General features: G+C 41.5%; 1 protein-coding gene across 2 annotated transcripts in view; it reads left to right on the top strand.

The window, feature by feature from the left end:
* nrbp2b (nuclear receptor binding protein 2b) overlaps positions 1-20,353 on the top strand; it is a 33,249-nt gene extending 12,896 nt beyond the window's left edge. Inside the window, exons 2-18 of one of the 2 annotated variants that reach the window (XM_020633613.3) lie at positions 11,910-12,032; positions 12,921-13,022; positions 13,126-13,215; positions 13,632-13,672; positions 13,769-13,863; positions 14,019-14,042; positions 14,150-14,236; positions 15,049-15,104; positions 15,190-15,285; positions 15,571-15,703; positions 16,229-16,331; positions 16,431-16,481; positions 16,567-16,702; positions 17,301-17,375; positions 17,488-17,551; positions 18,032-18,087; positions 18,219-20,353. In XM_020633613.3, the coding sequence (XP_020489269.1) occupies positions 11,910-12,032; positions 12,921-13,022; positions 13,126-13,215; positions 13,632-13,672; positions 13,769-13,863; positions 14,019-14,042; positions 14,150-14,236; positions 15,049-15,104; positions 15,190-15,285; positions 15,571-15,703; positions 16,229-16,331; positions 16,431-16,481; positions 16,567-16,702; positions 17,301-17,375; positions 17,488-17,551; positions 18,032-18,087; positions 18,219-18,305 (1,419 nt within the window). In that variant the 3' untranslated portion in view covers positions 18,306-20,353. The remainder of the gene's footprint in view (positions 1-11,909; positions 12,033-12,920; positions 13,023-13,125; positions 13,216-13,631; positions 13,673-13,768; positions 13,864-14,018; positions 14,043-14,149; positions 14,237-15,048; positions 15,105-15,189; positions 15,286-15,570; positions 15,704-16,228; positions 16,332-16,430; positions 16,482-16,566; positions 16,703-17,300; positions 17,376-17,487; positions 17,552-18,031; positions 18,088-18,218) is intronic. The other variant, XM_020633614.3, reaches the window with a different exon arrangement.
* Positions 20,354-20,910: the final 557 nt, after the last annotated feature.

The following is a 20,910-nucleotide window of genomic DNA, read 5'->3' as shown; positions in this document are numbered from 1 at the left end:
TGCTGCTTTTATCTGTGTGTGTTTTAAATGTGTGGCTGGTTTTTTTTTTTTCTTTCTTCTGGCTCTGGCAAAGGGAGAGGAAGTTCTCATTCTTAGTTGCACACACAGGAAAAAATACGTAGAACAGCTGGAAGAGTAAAATTAGATGAAACATGCAAATTTGAAGCTAATTTGTTGTCATCTTTTGGAGGGTTGTTTTGGTTTCAAACACTAGTTGTTTTTTTAGCTGGAATACCTGTCTAGTTTGATGAAGCTTCTTTAAAGTTCAGTTTCCACAGCGAGTATTTAAAGTGGCTTCAGTTCCAGCCACTGATGGACTTCCAATACAATGCTTCAGAAATCGTTGTGTGACGTCGCTGACACTACACAGTCTTTTGCTCTTTGTCTGTTTCTAGACTCATCAGAGTTTAGCTGGGTAACGTCTCCAATATGGCGACCGCAGTTGTTGGGCTTCATAACTCATAGCGTCCATGTTTTATACATTCTATGGTTGCTCTACCAAATGCTGACCGGACTATGTCACTTGAGCGTCTCTGAACAGCCCTTCAGTGTGTGTCGGTCTCGTGAGGCTCCCCTGTCGGCGGATCTTCCAAGGAGCTGTTTGATCCAACAACACCTAACGTTATTAAAACTCTGCCGACGACAACCCACGCTGTGGACAGGTAGGTGAAGGTTAGACAAACAGAACCCAACCCCCCTCCCCATGTTGTGCATTCACAGACCCTTCCATTGAGCTTTGTCTTTAAAGTTACGTAACAGGCACAAAAAAAGCAGCATGCACGTCTGCCAACAGCGCCTTTGTTTGAACACGCGCTGAGGAGCCAGCTCAGGTTGACTCTCACTACTGGGCTTAATCCCCCCCCCCTGTGAGATAAACACCACATGACAACCACAACTCTTTTCTGTCCTGTCATCTCGTTCATATCTGCTTTCTCTGTTTACAAGCTCGTATCAGCCACTTGGCTAGTCGAACCCGATAAACAAAAACAATATCTGGGAGAGAGAAACTTCTACTCGCATTCTCACCGCCCTCTTAAGCGGTTTCCTGCGCTTGACAATATTGTTTTACTGCTCCTGCCTCCAGTAATGGGAGAGCTAATGTGTGTCTCAACATGCATGAGCACACCAATGTTGCGCTAACAACAAGCTTTTAACTGTTGCTGGACAGCTACAAACACTCAATAAGCCTTTGCACCATTGGCCAAGTCTTTTGAGGTTTTCCCCCCGAATCACCTCTTTTGCTTGCTTGAAAGTTGTACTGCAGTAACCTCTGCTGGACGCACAGGAGGGGGGTTTCAGCCCACAGAGCTCATATAACATATATCTCTTCCTCTGGGTTTGTAGTAGCAATGAAGCAAGCTGTGTGTGTGGATTTACAAGCATGGATTGGGTAATACAGTGGGCAGAAATTACCCCACTTTATGGAGAACTTAAATACTCAGGGGGACTCTGCCAGACGCTGTTAAGCCTCTCCAGGAACACGACCAATAGCATATGTTTTTAAAGTAACAGGGAAAGGGGGCCAGACTTGTCCAAACCAACACATATGTATTTTTTTTTGCAGCTTTATTAGAACTGCTGCTGTTTCTCCAAGAACTCGAGCATTCAGGAATAAAAAGAGACCAATGCAAAACACTCCTTTCCTTGTTTTATAAACTGTGCCACTCTTTGAGTCTTTCTTTTGGTTCCAAAGGTTTGTGAGTGTGAGTGTGTTTGTTGGTGAAACCAAAGCAGAGGGCCAGTGTGGACTTTTAATCCTAAGTGAATCAGACAGCAGCCCACTCCCAATGTCCGCCCAAGACCAAAGGACTGAAACTCTATAAACTTGTATTTACGTCATCAAGGGCTTCAAATCCCCAGTTAAAAAAAAATCAAACAGCATTTCAGTTGCCAGTAAATTACGAGAATTAAATCGAATAATGTGTTCCTTAAAACTAAATATTTCTATTTTTTATGGTCCATTGTCCATTTATGGTCTAGAATAACATGCCAATTTAAAGGTCCCATATTCAGCTTTTTCTGGTTTTATCTGCCCTTTAGTGTGTTTTCCAAGTGTCCTGTGCATGTTTAGGCACATCTATGTGCAAAAATTCAAAGTCTGCGGAAACGTGGCTTCTCCTACCTCCTCCTGTTAGCTGTAGCATTAGCTGCATGTAACGCTCAGTTCTAGCCCCCCTCGATAAAAATGTGTCAGTGTGACGTCATTGTCAGTGTGATGTCACTGATCTAAGCCCATTGGCTCGTTGTGGCAAGCCCTGCAGCTCATGTTGAAATTTCCGAGACGCGTGCTGAGCAACTGACCAATAACGACAGAGCGAATCGGCAGACCAATCAGAGCAGACTTGGCCCACGTGGGGTCTAACAGTGTGGGCTCAACAGAGTGTAGCTGACGGACTCAGAGCGTAGAGGGAGCAAGGAGGAGCAGTACATGAAAACAGACACTTTTTTCTGACTTTAGCTATTGTGAACCTACAAAAATAGATTAAATATACGAACCCCAAAAAGGGCAGAATATGGGCTCTTTAATATGTCACAACCCAGCTTTTGCTTTTAATGTTTCGTGCTATCTCTACTGATGTAGAGGATGTAATGGGAAGTATGAGATAAACAGGATGCATACCATTCATGTTACGTTGGGTTATGGATCTCTGTTACATAACATTGCGTTGAAAGACATTTCATTACCTTGAAGGGATCATATGTAGAATTTTGTTGCTAATGTTTACATTAAAAATGGAATGTTATATATAATTTCATTGTTGAGTACTTGCATCACCTCAAATATTTCCAAAAAGTTTTCAAAGCCAGAGAAATCTGTAATTTTATAGTTGACATGCTCTGTGTCTCGTAGAGGCGGCCGCCACGATGAGCCGCCATGACAGGCACAAAATGTTTATCGGAAACACGGGATATTACGTCAAAGACCGCTGCCTAAGCTAGTGGGAGCTGCGCCATGTTGTTGTGTAACGCCATGTGACATAAACCCAACCTACATAAGAAAAATGTAACGCACCGATCAGTGTTACGTGTCATCATAGCATCTTTAAGCCAGTCGTTTTGGTTTTGTTTGTTAGTTATGGCGGCAGTGTTACAGTTTATGTTCGGCCTCTTGTCGATGTCTTTTACTTCCTAATGCAGCAGTAACATCCAAAAAAACTCCTTTGAACCAGCTGTCAGCTCCCTATTTACCAGATGAAAAACCATGCAGTATATTTCCCTGAGGCGTTGGTTTAAATATACTTTAAAATGTTCTTTACAAGTTTCTTTCTCAGTCTTAATTAATGTTTACAAGTAAGACATTCATACGATGCAATCTCACTGAAATATCGAACAAGAACATCAAACTTACTTGAGAAAATGCACTGAGTTACATTCCACAGCTGACCGCAGACTGATGGAAAGTATGGTTAAAGGGCTCAAAGCTTGTGAGTCTTTTATAACTTGCTGTTTTTACCGTGGGAAATCCGGTAGCCGTCCTCGACAAGAGTCAGAGTCAGAGAGTCTGCAGGGCCGGAGAGACCGGGACCTTGGCAGCCTTTAAAGGGCATCTTCCTGTTCTAAAAAAAAAAAAAAAGAACCACTCTGGAAAGGATAGGTCATTCAGAAGTAAGAGTGGGATGTCAGTCGTAGAGAAAAGGTTACTTTACCTGGCAGCAGTGGCAAAGAGGTGTTTGTGTTATTCACTGAGACGACTTCCTTCCTCGTCCTGTGAATGTGACATGAACAGTGAGTGTTGCCAGCAGCTGTAACATCAATCAAGCCCTGACAGAAGAGTAAAACCTTTGATGATTCATACAGATTTTCTACAGTTATGACTTGGCATGAATCTTTAACTCTGCGTTAGCTGTGTAACTACTGAATCAGGCTGATCGCTGCAGCGTCTAAAGGAAATTTTCTGCATTTTGTTGCTGTTTCGGGAAAGATGTTTTGATCCTTCAATGCGGCGTTAACACACTAATTGCTTCAGACTCAAGTCTCATGATCTAAAGCATCCTTTTTGATTAACACAGATGATATTGCCTAACAATTAAAAGTCAATCTAAAGGTTTATTTGCCTTACACAAACCAATTTCATGTGGCCCCTCCAGAGCCGTTTTTACTCTGTAGGATTTGACCCCCTTTTGATCCGAGGTCTGTTTGCTTCATTAGAAATGACATGAACAACAGGTCAACATTGTTAACCCTGGACTCCTGCAGAGTAATGTTGGTGTACTAAGAATCTGTCTTGGTCTCAAGACCACTTCATGAAGGTCTCGGTCTCATCTCGGAATCGAAAGCATTTTTACTCGGCTGCGTCTCGGACTCTTTGATTTTAAATCAAGTCTGGTCCAGACCACCACTGATAGGCTATCATTCCAAGTCATTACTGTGATTAGAAGGAAAATGCAACTTCAAGTCATTCATAATTTGAATTTTTATCCCCCGGTTACGGCCGCAGCCTTCCCGGTGTTACAGCCGAAGTGTGTGACATGCTTGCTGCACACAAGTTGACGATTCTTCAGTAATATTTATGGTCTTCCAAGAAGGAAAACACCCCTTTCTAAAAGAACAAATTGCTTTGAATCATTCATAATTTGATTTTATCCCTCGGTTAAAAGAACATAAGACCTTTTAACACAGGCACTAAACTCCTGAAAATGTTGAAGCGCTCAATTCACCGTCCAGAAAGAGTTTGCAAATAGTAGATTTGAGCAACTAGTAAAGCATTCTTTTGAGCAGCCAAAATACATAACAAAGGATGTTTAGGATTTAAAGATATACCACAATACATGTGACCAAACAAAAACATGCAATTTAATACCTTTTCACTTCTGACAGTGTCAGTAGAAAAACAATAATTACATAAAGGCTTGACGTTCCTTCAACCTTTGCTGCATGCCTTTCACTCTCTCACAATTTGTCCTGCAGCAAGGTCAAGTGAGAGAGCAAGGTTCCCAGCTGGTAATCAGAAATGCTGTGACCTGTGATGATTATTAGAGGGTGAGTACTACAGAAAATAATAATGGGGTGATGACACAGCTAGATAACGAGTTGTCTTACTTCTTAGTTCAGTTTTCACTTCCTGTAGAGCCGAGGCAAACACAGAGCCAGGTGGCTGCTGAGATGTGATGAGAAAGGTTGTTATTTCTTTAATGAAGGACATTTTCTCCTGATGGTCGTGACTCTGAGCCAAGATGCTTGTGCACATACTGCTCAAGAGAAAAACACAGACCACTCGTATGTTCACTGTAGCTTAACAGAGAGAGAGAGAGAGGGAGAGATCAAACAAACAAATCAAGATAAATATTGATAATTTGTCACTCAGCTTCTGTTATGTAGACTCGTAACACCCTGAGCAGTCAGGTGTGTGGCTTGTTGTAAATGTTACTGCTATCACTTCTTATCTTCTTTGTCTTAGAGGGTTGAGCAGAGAAATTGTTAGATACACTTTAGGTACGCCGATAAAATGACCCTGACCTTGTGCTGCCTGAACACAGGAATGTGTGATTGGTTGGGATGGGTGTGTGTGTGTGTGTGTGTGTGTGTTTGAAGGGCAGCGGGCCTTTCAGCTCACTGAATTGAAGGCTCCATGAGGTTTCAGGGAGCTACACATGGACAAAGTTCACATCAGAGTTCACAGACCAGATTAGAGTAATGCATGGATTCATGTGGAGGTAAGGGGTTGAACGATCAGTCAGGGAACCAACGAGGAAAGTAACAGAAAAAGAACCATTTGACATCAATTCTATCATACAATTCTAAAAAGTAATCCATTAAGATTTAGAGAATACTGTATCTGCAACAACAAAAAACTGAAATAGGGGTTTTGAATCAATACAGAGCAAAAACTGTCCTGAGCAAAAATGATCAACAAATTTGTCAACTTGTTTGGTGACTTATGTGTAGAAAGTGTTAGTTTATTAGTACCAGTTTGGAGCATTAGTATCAACAACATTTTTAACATAATTAAGAAACCTTTTGATTTGCTAACTATTGATGATGATTCAAACCTGGGCAGCTTGGGTGCCCCCCACAACATTCATATTTTTAAGTGCTACTCAAACCCAACATTTGAGCATTTCTCATAAACATTTCTGCCCTCTCACCCTGCAGATAGACGTGAGATCAAAGCTTCATTTCAGTATCACTGTAAGCTGGTAAAATCGGTGTGTAATGTGGCTGCCAAACACTTCCCATGCTTATCACATCCCAGTCCGAGCAGCTTTTCACTTCTTGAATGCAGCTGTGGTGTTGCTCTCCCGCCGGCCTTATAAATCTGCGGCTTTGTCCCCGTGACAAAGGGAGCGAGGACAGCATGGACAGTGTAATCTTTGAGCCCTGGTACAGACTGAAACACAACTGCAAAACCAAATGCAACTTATTTAAAAGACACCTGCAGAAACCTAATCTTTTGTCATCTTTTGTGCCTCATAATGCTTTTTCATGTCCAAAAAATACATATAGTATTTGGTCAAGGGTGACTGTCTTCATCAAAGATAGTTTTGTCAGCAGGATTAATTTGATTTTATGTGAGTGTTTTTATGAAAATAGGTCAAATTTTACAACACAGCAGGACATCAAATTATTATTTTCCCCCCCCTCCTTTTCACCGTGTTTTGTCTACATCGTGTCCTGTTTTGTTTTTCTTTTGCAGCAGCTCTCTGCTCTGCTAACTCGCCTCGCTGTCCTACATTCCTCTAAGTGGGGAGCTTTAAACGCGGCTCTGTGAGAAAATGAAAAAGTGAGATGTGATGGGTGCTGTGATCCGTCTGCTTATGACCTTGCTGGTCCTTTTTAAAAAAAAAAAAAAAAAAAGACGTTGAAACTGAAATGTGAAGGTCCGGGGCAGCGGTTTCATTTAGATAATGTGACACGTGCAGAGAATTAATCCGAGAAAATAGTCCTCTCAATTGATTTGTTTTCCTGATGATTAAAGTCGACTTTCATCTAACAGGGAATGAAGACGGTTTATTTGCACATTTTCTGTCCTCTGCTCGACTTGTCACGCCGGCTGGTGCCATCTCGTAACACTTCACACACACACACACACACACACACACACACTCACACATAATGTCCGAGACGCTGACCTGATTGTGTGCTGCACATGTGACATCCTGGGGCGAGAGAAAGAAACAGAGAGAGAGAGAGAGAAATGTGAGAGACAGAGGGAAGAGTGGTTTGTGTCGACGGGGCAGGTCAGCAGACGGTCAGTGGTTCAAGGCCTCGACGCTGACTGGACAGGACATTTTTTGGACGACGATTTACAAAGCAGCTGGTTGTTCACTTTGCTTTGAAATTTTAATCATCAGCAGTTGTGTAACTGGACGGTGGTTTAATGTTTTACATGGATAAGTAAGGCCACACCTAAAATTAAAGTTATCCACTGAAACAGAAACTTTTGGCTTTTTTGTTTCCAAATTAAGTCAACCCTTTGCATTCATGTTTCATGTCTTTGATACTGCTCGTCTTTGATGCCAGTGCGATCTCTGTAAGAGAAAAAGCGGAGCAGCGGGGAAAGAAGCCTGCGCTCATTTACATACAGTACAGACGCCTAGCAAGTATCTGGTACAGGTTGCAGACTACTGGGTGTAGCCTTTTGCTGTACAGAATCTCCTTATTAAATATTAATGTGGTGCAGCATATCAGCTCATCGTGGAGGTACGAGGCTGGAAGCTGACGTGTGGGAGACAAAGCTCTTTGTCACGGCGAGGTTTGGACCCACACACAGTCTGAGACAAAGACACACTTTCATTTAAGAAGCCTCTTCAGGGAGAAGCTCAGTGAAAGAGCTGCTCTATACCGTACGTCAGTGTCTCTGCTAATCCTTTCTCTGGCTGACTCATCACCTTCTCTCATTATGTGGCAAGTCATCGGCCTTCATCAACATGTAAGAGATCCTACTCTGAGTCCGGTCAATGAAGCTGTCAACACTTAAAGGTCTGACGTATGTTGGAGCGCCGATCGCGTATGCGGTTATGTCGGCCGCCCCATGTCAAGAGGCTACAGTCCAATCCGACCTGGGCCTTTCCTACATGTCATCCCTCAATCTCTCCTCCCATCATTTCCTGTCTCTCTTCAGCTGTCCTTCCCAATAAAGGCAACAAAAAAAAGCACAAAAAATCACTTTAAAAAAAAAAGAAAAAAAAAGGCCTGACCAAAGTTTGGAGACCGGTTGAAGAGGAGAAGATTTGCAAAGCTTGTTTACACTCATCGGTATAAATTAGAGCTGCCAATAGTTAATTGTGATTAATTGCATTTTTAATCACGTTTGAAATTCCATTATTTCGCATTCAAAAATCCAAAATATTGCGCCGAGCAAAGGACATTTCTTGTCCACCGCTTGCACTTGACTCCGTGGTGCCGAGGCGGGTGGGGAGGGGTTGGAGGTGTGTCGCTGGAGGAGAGCGGAGGCTTCGGTGTGGAGGAGGCGTGGCCAAACAGCAGTTCGTTCCGGTTTCATGTTGGTGCTCGGGGGGCCACATCTACTGGATCTAAAAGTCGCACATTCCTCCTTTAACAGCGAAACTTATCACTCATTGTGACCCTTTTTCTTTTTGAGTAAAATATTATTTAAAAAAGCAAAATTATGAGATGATCTTGTTTCCTTTTGTAGCTCATCAATATTGATGTCAGTTATTTTCATAATCAGCTAAAAAAAATCCTCACGCTAGCTTGAGCACTGGTTCTAAACTGAGGGTTTGAAGTATTATGTTCAGTTTACAAACCCACTGAAACCTGGAGTGTATATGAAGGTAATGAGAGGTTACTATGACAGCCCTGAGGATCCAGTTTAACCCGGCTCACATGTAGAGCAAACAAACAGCAGAATAGAAGTCGGTGTTGTTTTGACTCCCTCAATCCCTCTCCACACCCTAAACCCACCTCCCTTCAACCAGCCAATCACAGGCGAGCATGTTTTGTGCTGTTTACGAGTCTCACGCTACCGCAGCCATGCAACATGCCCCTGGGACGTGGACGCCGGGACTGGGGACCAAGTGTTTCTCAACATCAGGAGGAAAATAAACAAGAGCCAAACCCTGACGCCAGAGAGCAGCAGACATGATTTCCTGGTGGTGGATATTGATGTGCAGGGATCACCTCAACCTGTATGAGGATTGTGTTCCAGCTCTGTAATACCTATAATCAGATTATCACCTTTTGTTGAGTGAGTGTAGAGTCTGATTAAACGTCTTATCTCGCCTGCAGTGAGCTTCACAGCTGCACCGAGCAATAAAACACTCGCAGCGACCAAAAAACATGTCGTGCATCTTCTCTTTTTTTTGCCTTGAGGCCAGCGTATTTTGTGGAAACATCATCGGCAGAGACTGAAATCTGAAGTCGCCGTGATTTCTGTTTGTTTGCTTTGTGTTTATGAGCCTCGTCCTGTGCAGCCGGATTCAGAGAGACGTTTTTTGACTCCATTCATTCCCGAGTCTCGACGGATGATGTCATAAAGCGTGGCACAAGTGGAGCTCTGTCGAGTACATCAATGGTTAGCTTTTAGCTGTAAGAAGTAGCAATTGCGGGGTGAATAATAGCGGTTCAGTCACAACCCTGTCATCAAGCTGCATGTGAGCTGCCAGCTGTTCCTCAGAGGCGCCAGCTGACGTTTAAAGACCACAGACGTGATGATGGTGATCATGGAGGTGTAAAGTGTGGCGCTTATTTTCCTAATGCCTCAAACCTCTAAACTTGACATTTATCTGCCATGAAAGATGAGGATTCAAGCTCCCGTAAGAGCCGAGTAAACCAATGAGGGATGAGTGTGTTTTATTAGATCAAACAACAGGAAATTGAAGCAGCTAGGGTTTTAAAATGCAATATGTTTCAGATTTACTGTAGAGCTGTGTGGGACAGATTTATGATCTGTTTTTCAAATGACTTAACCTGTTGAACCCAAGCGGCAACCTCCTGTGTTAAAAACGAAGCCAGTGTGGAGGTGAAAAGGAAACCCTGTTAAGCCCCGTATTAAAATGCCCACTTGTACAGCAAAAAGCCTGGTTCAAATATGATGCAGGTATCAAAAGCTCATTTCTTTATTATCTAATCCATTTTGATGTTATTAAGTCAAAGAGTTATTCTGTCATTTGCATAATTGGGGGCGTGGTGTCATTAAGTGTGAGGGTCCACATGTCATTTGCCAGGAGGCTTAAGGCTCTCTACCTTTTTGTCTGTTTCTGGTGTTGTTTTGAAGTGCACCGTAGGGCAATTGTCTAGACAAGCTTCTGCAGCTGTTTGTGTGAACATCATCAGTCCATGATAACAAAGCCTTTTGCAGTATTGTGTACAGCTGACATGCTGAAAGGTTGTTTTTGACAGACGGGTTGCCTTGTGTGCTGATGACCTACTTCAGAAAGAAGCATGTGTTTTTTTTAATCATGCCTTTAACTGCAGAGGTAGGACAGTGGATAGTGTCCGAAATGAGGGAGAGTGGGGAACGACATGCCACAAGTCGGATTTAAATCGCTGGTGTCAAGGACCGTATAGGCTCTGTACGTGGGGCACACGCTCTAACCACTGGGCCACCGGCTCCTCCCAGAAAATCGACCATTGTTGTGGAAAATGACCTGAACTTTAAGCTTGTAAAAAACAGGGGCTGCTAAATTTAAGTGAATTACTGCAACAACAAACATCTTGGTGTCTTTGTAATCAGAGTTCTGCATCTTATTAACAGTCAGTTCACCTGCTGGGCCTAGAAACCTCTAATTTACATATTTCAATATTTCAATTTGTGCTATTGATACCAGGATCAATAATTAGATGTCTCCTGTAGCTTTAAAAGTTTATACTTTATTGATCCTCATCAGGGGATCTAAGAGAGGTCACATCAGGTTCCTGGGCTGATTAGGACTTTGTGCTGCAAAGTCAGATCTCAATGTGATGTGATTAAAAAGTCTGACAGTAAAACCTGGGGGGGGGGGCCAGTTTAAAGTGATCGTTTGAATCTTCTCTTATCTGGAAAATGTGCCATTTCACCATTATTTTCACAGCATGTAAGGTGACTAGGGATTGATGTTAAACGCTTACCAACAATAGACTTTGAACTGAATGGAGGCTGCAGTATTTAGTATCAGGAGGTTAAATCAGGTGAACCTCGCTGACTGAGCAATATCCTGTGATGAGCGGTTTAAGATTCATTTTTCCCCCCGTTAAAAAAAAGAAGAAGAAGCTGTTGCTGCCTCGAGCTGCCTGCCTCTGTCAGATTAAAGACAGTGCCTCTTCACTTCACTTTCCTGTAGTTCTTTTCTTAATCCCTCTTTCTCTCACTTCTCTCTCTGTCTCCTAATCCATCGCTTCTCTCTTCACGGCGGCTGCTGCTCATCCCGTCGCTCCACTTATTTTCATCATTATGTTGAAGTTGGCTGGCAACATTTTATACAAACCAGCAGTCCAGTGAATTATCTCCCATCGGTCCAAAGTGATGTCGTCTCATGTGTGAATGGCTTTTAAATAGATATAAGGTCTCAGGGAGTAGATTAAACTTTTCATTAATGCTGCTGGCAGATTCCTAAATGGATTATGTGAAGCTTTTAGAAGATGTTGTCGACGCAACGGAGGTGATGTCTCATCATTTTAGAGTGGATTTTTTTTTTTTTGGAGTGTGTTATCTGGGTTTCTGTAAACGCTTGGCTGCTTTGAAGTTACAGAACATCTGCGTTTACAGGCACAATCAGGTGCTGTCTTGGCAGCCTATAAACTGTTCTTTATTTATGTCTCCTTTTTCTCACGTGTATTTGTATGTTTCACTCATGATGCCAAAGATAATAATTACCAAACTCTGCCCTCTTATTTTGGGTTTAAACATCTTTCCGCTCGTTGTTTTTGGTTCAATCTGAAAATGCTTACTGTTGTGTTTGTAGCTTAAATAAAAAATAAGACCGTTATGGTTAACCTTCTTCCTACCTGTATGTGTCTGCCCCCTGCAGGTCAGCCAAGGTAATGTCCCCGGTGTGGAGAGTGCGTCTCTGGCCATGGACACAGAGGAGGGCGTGGAGGTGGTGTGGAACGAGGTGCTCTTCTCGGACAAGAAAGTCTTCAAAGCACAGGAGGTATTGTGAGAGTTCGCTGTAGAGATAGGACTCATAAATCAGAGACAACGAGGTCAGGGGCCTCATGTGAATTTGACCATTGCAATCAAATCATCCTTTGGTGGAGGGTTTGTCTGCAGATGAAAAGATATTAAAAGAGATTTTTTTTAATCCAGTGGTTTAAGCTCATCAAAGACACATAATGAAAATATTCCTTTTTTTTTTTTTTTACAAGATGCCACCAGCTTGGACCTTGATTTGAAAATACTCAACGACAATGTTCCTTTCTCGATGTAAAAATAGTAAACTGACTGAAGCATGTACGGGAAAAAATCATCAAAGAGATGAGACTCAGCTTTATTTAGATATGTGACAGGGGATAGAGTTTGAAATCGTGTGGGGAATGACATGCAGGAAAGGAGCCACAGGCCGGATTCAAACCCAGGCCGCCCGCTTGGATGACTTAAGCCTCCCTACATGGGGCACGTGCGCAAACTACTAGGCTACCGGCGCCCCTAGAGAAAGAGAGCACTTTTTAAACTGCACAAATACATTGGCAATATTTTGGTATTGACAAGTTGCCCAATACATTTGTGCAATTTAGAAATGTCTGCTGAAAGTTTCCTGCTGTTATTGGTAATTAAACATAAGAGCCTATAGGCCTACTTGTGGTACTGAAACAGGTATTGATATTGTTTGATTTTTTTACTTGGATGATAATGACATTTGAAAATCTGGTATTGTGACAACCCTACCACCTCAAAGGAGTTTTAGACTCTTTTAACAGACTAACATTTTCAGCTCTGTTGAGGAAGGAACGTTTATTGAAATACCTTTTTTTTTTTTGTCAGTGATGGGAAGTGAAGATGTGAACTTCCTCTGACGTCTTTTTTTTTTTTTTTTTCTCAGGAGAAGATCAAGGAGATGTTTGAAAACCTGATGCAGGTCGAACACCCAAACATCGTCAAGTTTCACAAATACTGGCTGGACATGAAGGAGACCCAGGCGAGGGTACGATGTCGTCTTTTACTCCTTTTTTTTAATCTTTTTTTTCCCCCTCTCATTTTAACCCTTCTGAATAAGCAACATTCTCCCCTCCCTCTGTGTCCCGCAGGTTATATTCATCACAGAGTACATGTCGTCGGGCAGCCTCAAACAGTTTCTGAAGAAAACTAAGAAGAACCACAAGACTATGAATGTGAAGGTCGGTGTTTTGGTCACACACTGTGTTGATGTCTCCGTCTGTTTTGCGGTGGTAGCTCAGGGTACTGCAGTCAGATCCTGATCCAGATCCATATTTCCCGCAGGATTAGAGATTATGTAAGCAGACAGCCCTAGTGGCTTAGTCTTCCTCGACATATATGTTATCCTCACAGTGTTTAAAATCTCTTTTTCTGTTTTCTCTTTCTGCTGATTACATTCGATAATGCAGCGCTGTAAATTGCAAAAAAAAACAAAAACGATGCAATAACAATGCTGCATTTTCTCTTCTTAACATACAGTCCTGAGAATTCTTGTTAAATTCCTGTATTATCGTTCAGTTTAAATCTTCCATGGCCTCAGTGGAGGTAAACTTGTGTCTTAAGAGGAATCATGTTGCTCTGTTACACCATATTTTAGGCCTGGAAGAGATGGTGCACCCAGATTCTCTCCGCCCTCAGGTACTGACTGATTCCTTCCCCAGGATTTTAATCATGAGAGATTATCTGTCATCACATTCGTCCCATTAAGCAGGTGTTTCATGGTTTTTCTGGCAGCTATCTGCACTCTTGTGACCCACCGATAATCCATGGCAACCTGACTTGCGACACCATCTTCATCCAGCACAACGGACTCATAAAGATCGGCTCAGGTCTGCTCCCTGCAGGGCTTTTCATGTTACTACAACTAGTGTTGGCCCCTTGTGTTGTGGACTGTGGGGAATGTTGTGGCTCTCTAGATTCATTACATTTATCTCTGCAGTTTAACTTGACAGAATCTCAATTATGCTTAATTTTCTTTCCACAGTTTGGCATCGGCTTTTTGTAAATGGTAAGAAATAGATAACATTGTCGTGGACGTGTCTTCATCAGTGTCATATCCACAGGTCATTTTATTCCAGCTGACCTGCCCCATGTTGTCTGTGTCTTTGTAACCAGTGTTTCCAGATGCCAGTGTGCACGGTAAAGGGAGGCAACATCGCGATGAGCAGAGGAATCTGCATTTTTTCGCTCCAGAATATGGAGGTAAGTGTGATCGCTTGCAGTGTGTGTGTAGCTTTCAGTGTGTAGCTTTCTGAAGGTCTTTATTGATTTTTACTGAGTAACTGACTTTAGTGAAAATCCCGCCATCACCACCTTAGCTTAAAGCTCCTGTGAAGAGTTTTTAGCTGGTTATGAATCAGTCTGAAATGAATCCTCATGTCTCTGTGTGACCGAGAAAAGCAAATCATACCATGAGCGACATGACTGATCATTTCTATACACTTCGTTTTAACCCCTGAAACTGCTTCTGTGGGGTAGGTGTCAGACGAAATTATTAACAGCAGCTGCTGGATTTGTTAACATTTTCCAAATCAGACATCCTTGAGTAGTGATACATTTGACTTTTAAAAGGAAAGCAGGGTGAGATTGTTTTTGGTGAGAAAGATTAATGTATATTTACATTTACACGGGGTGCCATAGTCGATGCACAGGAGCTTTAACTTGACTTTAAACCCTCTGTGATTGGTCAAATACACAGAGTAGAGCACACCAATGCATGTTATTTTTTTAAGTCCTTTTTTAAGCATTTAAGTTTTGAGAAATTATGAAGTAGAAGTCAGGATTATTGGAGTCCCTTTAATATGTATAAGACACAAACACATGAATGTTTTCCTTAAAAAAGTTAGAATACTTGAGCTTCTTTTAAAGAAGTAAAAAGATAGATTGGTTAGTTCTTTGGTGCAATATGAAGCCAATCCACTGCAAAGACTAAATGATGACTTTTTATTTCGGGAGAATCTTTTCCTGGCTACTTTTCTTTCTTTGTGTCTGACATCCTTCCTCTCTGTTTCTAGCTGGTGAGGATGACCACGCCATAGACATTTTCTCCTTCGGCATCTGCGCTCTAGAGGTGAGAGAAACCGATCTGTAAAAATTCTCCCACTTACTGTCTGTTTATGTGTGAGTGTGTGAACAGAATATGTGCTTACCCCTAGATGGCAGTACTAGAGATCCAGGCCAACGGAGATACTGCCGTGTCCAAGGAGGCCATCATCAATGCAGGTCAATCTCTGGAAGATCCTCTCATGAGAGTGAGTCTCAAAAATACTCCATGTCCTAAATAAACACAGCAGTACGACCGAGAAAAAACATGGAGATAAAGACCAACTGTCCCACATTATTACTCTGTTAGCACTCGCCTACACACACCACCTTACTTTTGGGTTGATTTCACACCACATGCAGAGACTTTGTGCACTTTTATGGTGATTATTTTAAATAAAACATGTCAAGAAGCAAACGTGGCGATACTCAGTAAACTGGGATGTACTGTTCAGTTCTTCAGTTACATGCTGGTTTCTTGTTGCTTCCTGCAGGAGTTCACTCAGTCCTGTTTGCGTCAGGAAGCCAAGCTCCGTCCTACAGCTCACGACCTTCTGTTCCATCGAGTGCTGTTCGAGGTCCACTCCCTCAAACTGCTCGCCGCCCACTGCCTCATCAACAACCAGTGTGAGTTTCTCACCTCCACACGCCAACAGACCACTCCAAGGTCGCTCCCTCTCTCTCATGTACTGCGCAGAACATGATTATGTCACTTTGAAACTGTACCAAGAGTATGTTTCTGTTTAATTAGAATATTTATTTAAATCAATGATACTACAAAACAAACAACAAATACAAATAAAATGTTTCTAAAGTGGTTTGGTTAAAGAACAAATGCATGGTTGTAATTTTCCAATGTAAGACTGTACACATACTAGGGCTGGGTATTTCCCACAACCCCACAATACAATACATACCATGAGAGAGAGAGAGAGAGAGAGAGAGAGAGAGAGAGAGAGAGAGAGAGAGAGAGATATATATATATATATATATATATATATATATATATATATCTCAGTTTTAGCTATGGTGTCCAGTAGATTAAGATGGTTTTGTAAAGACAGGTTTGTTGAAATCCTGACTTTTTAAAGATAAAGGAGTTGACTGTTTTAAATGTGTTACCTAATGTCTAAATATTTCCTTTGCCTTCAGACTTGCTTCCAGAAAACTGTGTGGAAGAGAAAACCAAATCCTTCGACCCCAACGCTGTCATGGCAGAGATCAAACATGAAGACAGACAGGGAGTTCAGCTCAAGTAAAATCACTCACGAGTTCCTCACACAGTAACTTTGGATATCCTACAACATGTCAGGCGCAGACCTCTTAATGCTCTTGTTCTTTGTGTGTCCTTTAGATATTCCCATGTGTCACCTTTAGAACTCGACAAGTTTCTGGAAGATGTCAAGTAAGTTAAGCTGCACGATATCCATCATTGTGAATAGATTGTGCTCACCATGTTCAACATCGGCTCCTACTTCTCTCTTCTTCAGGAACGGGATCTACCCCTTAATGAACTTTGCCTCGTCTCGGCCCCATCCCGTCCCCCGAGCCCTGTCGCTGTCTCAGGAGCAGGTGGAGACGGTCAAAACGCCGACACCTGAACCGCAGGAGACGGAAACAAGGAAGGTTAGACTTTCAGATTAAAAAGTGTCAGAGCCTTTTCACACAAGCGCAAAACTTGTGAAAATGTCTCCAAATGTTTTTTGGATGAGCTGCATGTGTGAAAGCAAACAGCGATATTTTTCATCCCGACTTTTTCCAGCCCCCCCCCCCCCCCCCTCGTAAAATCACAGCAAGAAGTCTGAATGAGCTGATGTGTGAACGCTGGAGGTCAAATTCAGGAAAAATGTACAGCGAGCAAGTGGGCGGGGGTAACGACTCCGAGGTATATATCCTGTGACTGCTGCAGGATAAGTTCAAGCTTCATGCACATAATGAAGCTGCTTCTTACTTTTATCTGCTTTCCAAAGTGTTCCTTTCCTTTCATTTAAATTGTGAAAGCGTCGTATTTTATATCACTACACCACATTCAGTAACAATGATTATGTGCTGCTGGAGTTGGTAATATGTCCAAGTTGCAAATATATGACAAACCTTCATTTTGTTTTCTCATTTTAAGCCGTTGTATTAAATGTTTTGCTTGTCAAACATGTATGTAATAAGTTTTTGCTTATGTCCAACCTCTCTCAATCGACCCTGTATCGTCTGTCTGTTGGTTCTTCAGGTTGTCCAGATGCACTGTAATCTGGAGTCAAATGAAGAAGGGACCAAAACTCATGTGAGTCACACAGTATTACAGGTACTTTGCCCATTTCAGTTTAAACTCTTCTGCTGGGCTCAACTGTATTAAAGCATTTTGATCTTTTGCATAAACCCTGTTTTTAACAGAACTGTTTTTGATCTCTCCATAGCTCTCTTTGTTTCTGAAGATGGATGACAAACTTCACAGGCAGCTCAGCTGTGACATCCTCCCAAGTAAGAACAAGACATGCCGTATTCCTCTTCCTTATTGTGTTCAAATTCACTGAAAATACGAAAACCTCCAAAGCTTGAGTCTCACTTTCAAAATGGGTCACACATTTTCTATTTTCATAAAACTGTGGAGTTTTTTTAGATTTCCACCAAAGTTGTTTAAAAAAGGAGTAGATGGTGCATTATTTTAGGACAGCTCTCTACAATGTTTTGAATTTGGACTGCAGTACCCATTTTAAACACTAGGTGTCAGAGTTACATATTGGTCCTTTAACAGAACCAGCAGCGTAGTGTATATGAGCTCTGTGGGATTAAAGGAAAAAGCTGCACCATAACAATAATTCTTAGTGGGACAAATTTTATTTTGGTTTTGGTATGTTTACAGGATTTGTTGACAATAAGCCAAACAGAGAAATAAAACTAATTTAAAAACAAACTATATATATATTATAAAAACTAAAATGTTTTATGTGAAACTTTCAGCCGACACCTCTAAAGACCTCGCCAGTGAGCTTGTTCACTACGCCTTCATAAATGAGGTAATGATTGAACCTTTTTCACCGTTAAGGAATAAATGTTTTGCTATAATTAGAAATTTAAAACAAAAGTATGCACATAAGGTCATGATTTTATTCTTTATCTTGAATAAAATGTCCTGTGTGTTGTGTAGGAGGACAGTGAGAAGGTAGCAGGGTTCTTGGAGGATGCAATCAATCGACATCGTGTTCGGACGCTCGCCTCTGGGAGCACACAGTGAGGAGGGGGTCACGACAGATGGCCCAGACAGAAGGTGCTGGTTGCGACCAAACGGGTCGACTACATAGGGGGGAGGACAGCGGGCAAGGATCACACAGCCAGAGAACTGAGAGAGTGATGGGAGCTGATCCAGCTAAAGAATAAAGATGGGACATATACAGAAGGATTCTGGTGCTCGAGAGTCAGAAAATCGTCCAAGAGAGAGCGCCAGAGGAAGAAACCCCAGGAACTTCTATTTGGAGGGCCATCATGGCTGTGTGCAGCAATCCCACAAAGCAGTGGAAGATTGACGAACTCCCTGCCTGGAGGGGCTATCATGCCTTAAGATCTATTGCAACTTAGGTTTTCCATAATGCCACTATTCAGAACGGAAATGTTTAATACACAAATACATTTTACTGCTCATACGCCTTATTTGGACTCCAATGTCTACTTCGATTTTGTGATTATTTACTTTGACTCTACAAAAGTTAAAGCCTCTGTCCGTCCCTTACAAACCCGAACCATCCGTTAAATCGAGGAATAAAATATTCCGCCCGACAAGCATTGTGAATACTCGTGCAGTTGACTTATTTATTTCTTTATAACTGTGAACAATAGAAGCTTTGCACAAGCCTGTTTTCTTTTCTTTCACACCTCACTGCAGTCTTTGATTAAAGGTCACTTCTCGCAGAGCTCCACACGCCATGCCTAAATGTAATGACGAGAATCGAGATGATGATGCCTCTCTTCTAAGCCTGTAGTGCTCTTAAGGGGTTTCCCTGTGAACGTGTTCTGAAAGCCAAAGATTTACAAGTGCCTGCTATGGCAATATACTTTGGATAAGAAAAAGTTCTAATCAAAGGGCGTTGTACCGGACTTATATAGCCCACTTGTAGTTTTACTCATTCAGGCTGACTTTTACAATTTCCAAAACCAGCAGATACATCGATTTGGACTTATTTGAATCTCTTATCATGATTCTACATCACAAAGTCAGCCTTTGAGAATGTCCACTAAGTCCAATATTTGTATTGATCATGTGATATGCTGCAGCTTGTGTACAAAAAAATCGAAATAGGAAGAAATTAAATCGACAAAATAAAGGCTTGTCGATATAAATTGCCATGTTGTTTATATATATTTCTGCCGCACTCATTTTTGAGGGTTTTGAAGGAAATTATTCTACTCAAAAGCCTTCCAGAATAAAATATTTTTAGTCTTCTCCTAATCCATGATATGCTTATCTGTGTTGCTTTCCATTGGCTGCAGGCGGAAAAAAAAATCATTCTGATTGAAGTGTGCAATATTCTCATTTGGACAATAATTCTTTAGTAACACATACCCTGTATTTTATTCAGACATTTCCACAGTGAACTTTGGCATTGGTTGCACTGCAGCCCACACTAACACAAAAATAAAACACATCCCCTTCGGCTCGTCCAGATTTTCTTGTGAGGAATCCAGTCTTGGCAGCTTTGGGAGGATTTTTCCTGAACAGAACTGGGCAGCAAAAAACAATAGAGGATTGTATGATTGGTCTTCAGCATTAGTATCACTTGGCCGTGCTTCATTTGTTAACCTGAGTCTTTTAGCTGCTGTACAGTCATTGCAAACAGGACTTATACTCTTCTCTGTGTCATGCCTTCTTATTTGTGTGTTTCTCTGAAATCTACAAAACATTCATCTACTAGAGGCTGTGCTGTACATATTTGTTTATGGCTGTTAAAGGGTTTTCATTTTAGACAACCTTCCAATGCAAAGCAGTGCCACTATTGCGCTCATATGATCTTGTAAGCTGCATGTCTTAATAGCCTGCAACCGGTCAGAATTAGCATTTTGCCTTTTTGTCAGTCCCAGTTTGGTCCCAGAGGGGACCTGAATGTTTGGACTGTGCAAATGGGAAGAAAGCATCCATATCAGTCTTATTCATGTCTAATGACTTTTTTTTTTTTTCTCTGTGTGCATCTGTTGAATAAAAACTTGCCTTTGGCTGTGTCCTTAAACTTTTGTTTGGTATTTTAGCTCCTGCAATTAAATACATGACAATAAACATTATGTGACATGTTGGATGTGTCTGATTCATGTTATTATTTTGAAATTAAAGATTAAGATTAAGTTTAGATATATCCCAGTTTACAAGTATGTTGTAAAAATAACACCTTTACGAAAACATTATAATGTTATAATGCTATTATTTGATTTCTAGGTTAAACTCAATTCAAAGCTAAATGAGACTGTCCTGTTAAACAAATTGGCAAAAGGCTACATTACACCTTGAAGTATTTAAAGTAACTACACAGGCTTCAATATGAAAATAAAAACTCAAAAAGATTGAAACACGTCCAGAGAACTAAAATGTTGTGGGTAAGAACAATTTAATATGATAAGCCTGAAGCCAGTTGTGTCGTTTAGTAAGTGTACAACTGAAAACGACAAAAGCTACATCTCTGCTACCCCCCCCCCCCCCCCCCCCCCACCTGCTCTATTGTAACATAATAAAATAAAGAGTATGAATATTTACCTGCACCTTTGTAAAGTGTCTTGAGATAACATTCGTTTTAAATTGTTATAAAAGAAAAGTCAACAGGCAAGGCAGGCAGCTGCTTGGGGCCCCAGCCTCGCAA

Source organism: Labrus bergylta, chromosome 20, assembly GCF_963930695.1.
Source record: "Labrus bergylta chromosome 20, fLabBer1.1, whole genome shotgun sequence".
NCBI classification, from domain to species: domain Eukaryota; kingdom Metazoa; phylum Chordata; class Actinopteri; order Labriformes; family Labridae; genus Labrus; species Labrus bergylta.
This window is presented reverse-complemented; position numbering and strand designations above follow the sequence as displayed.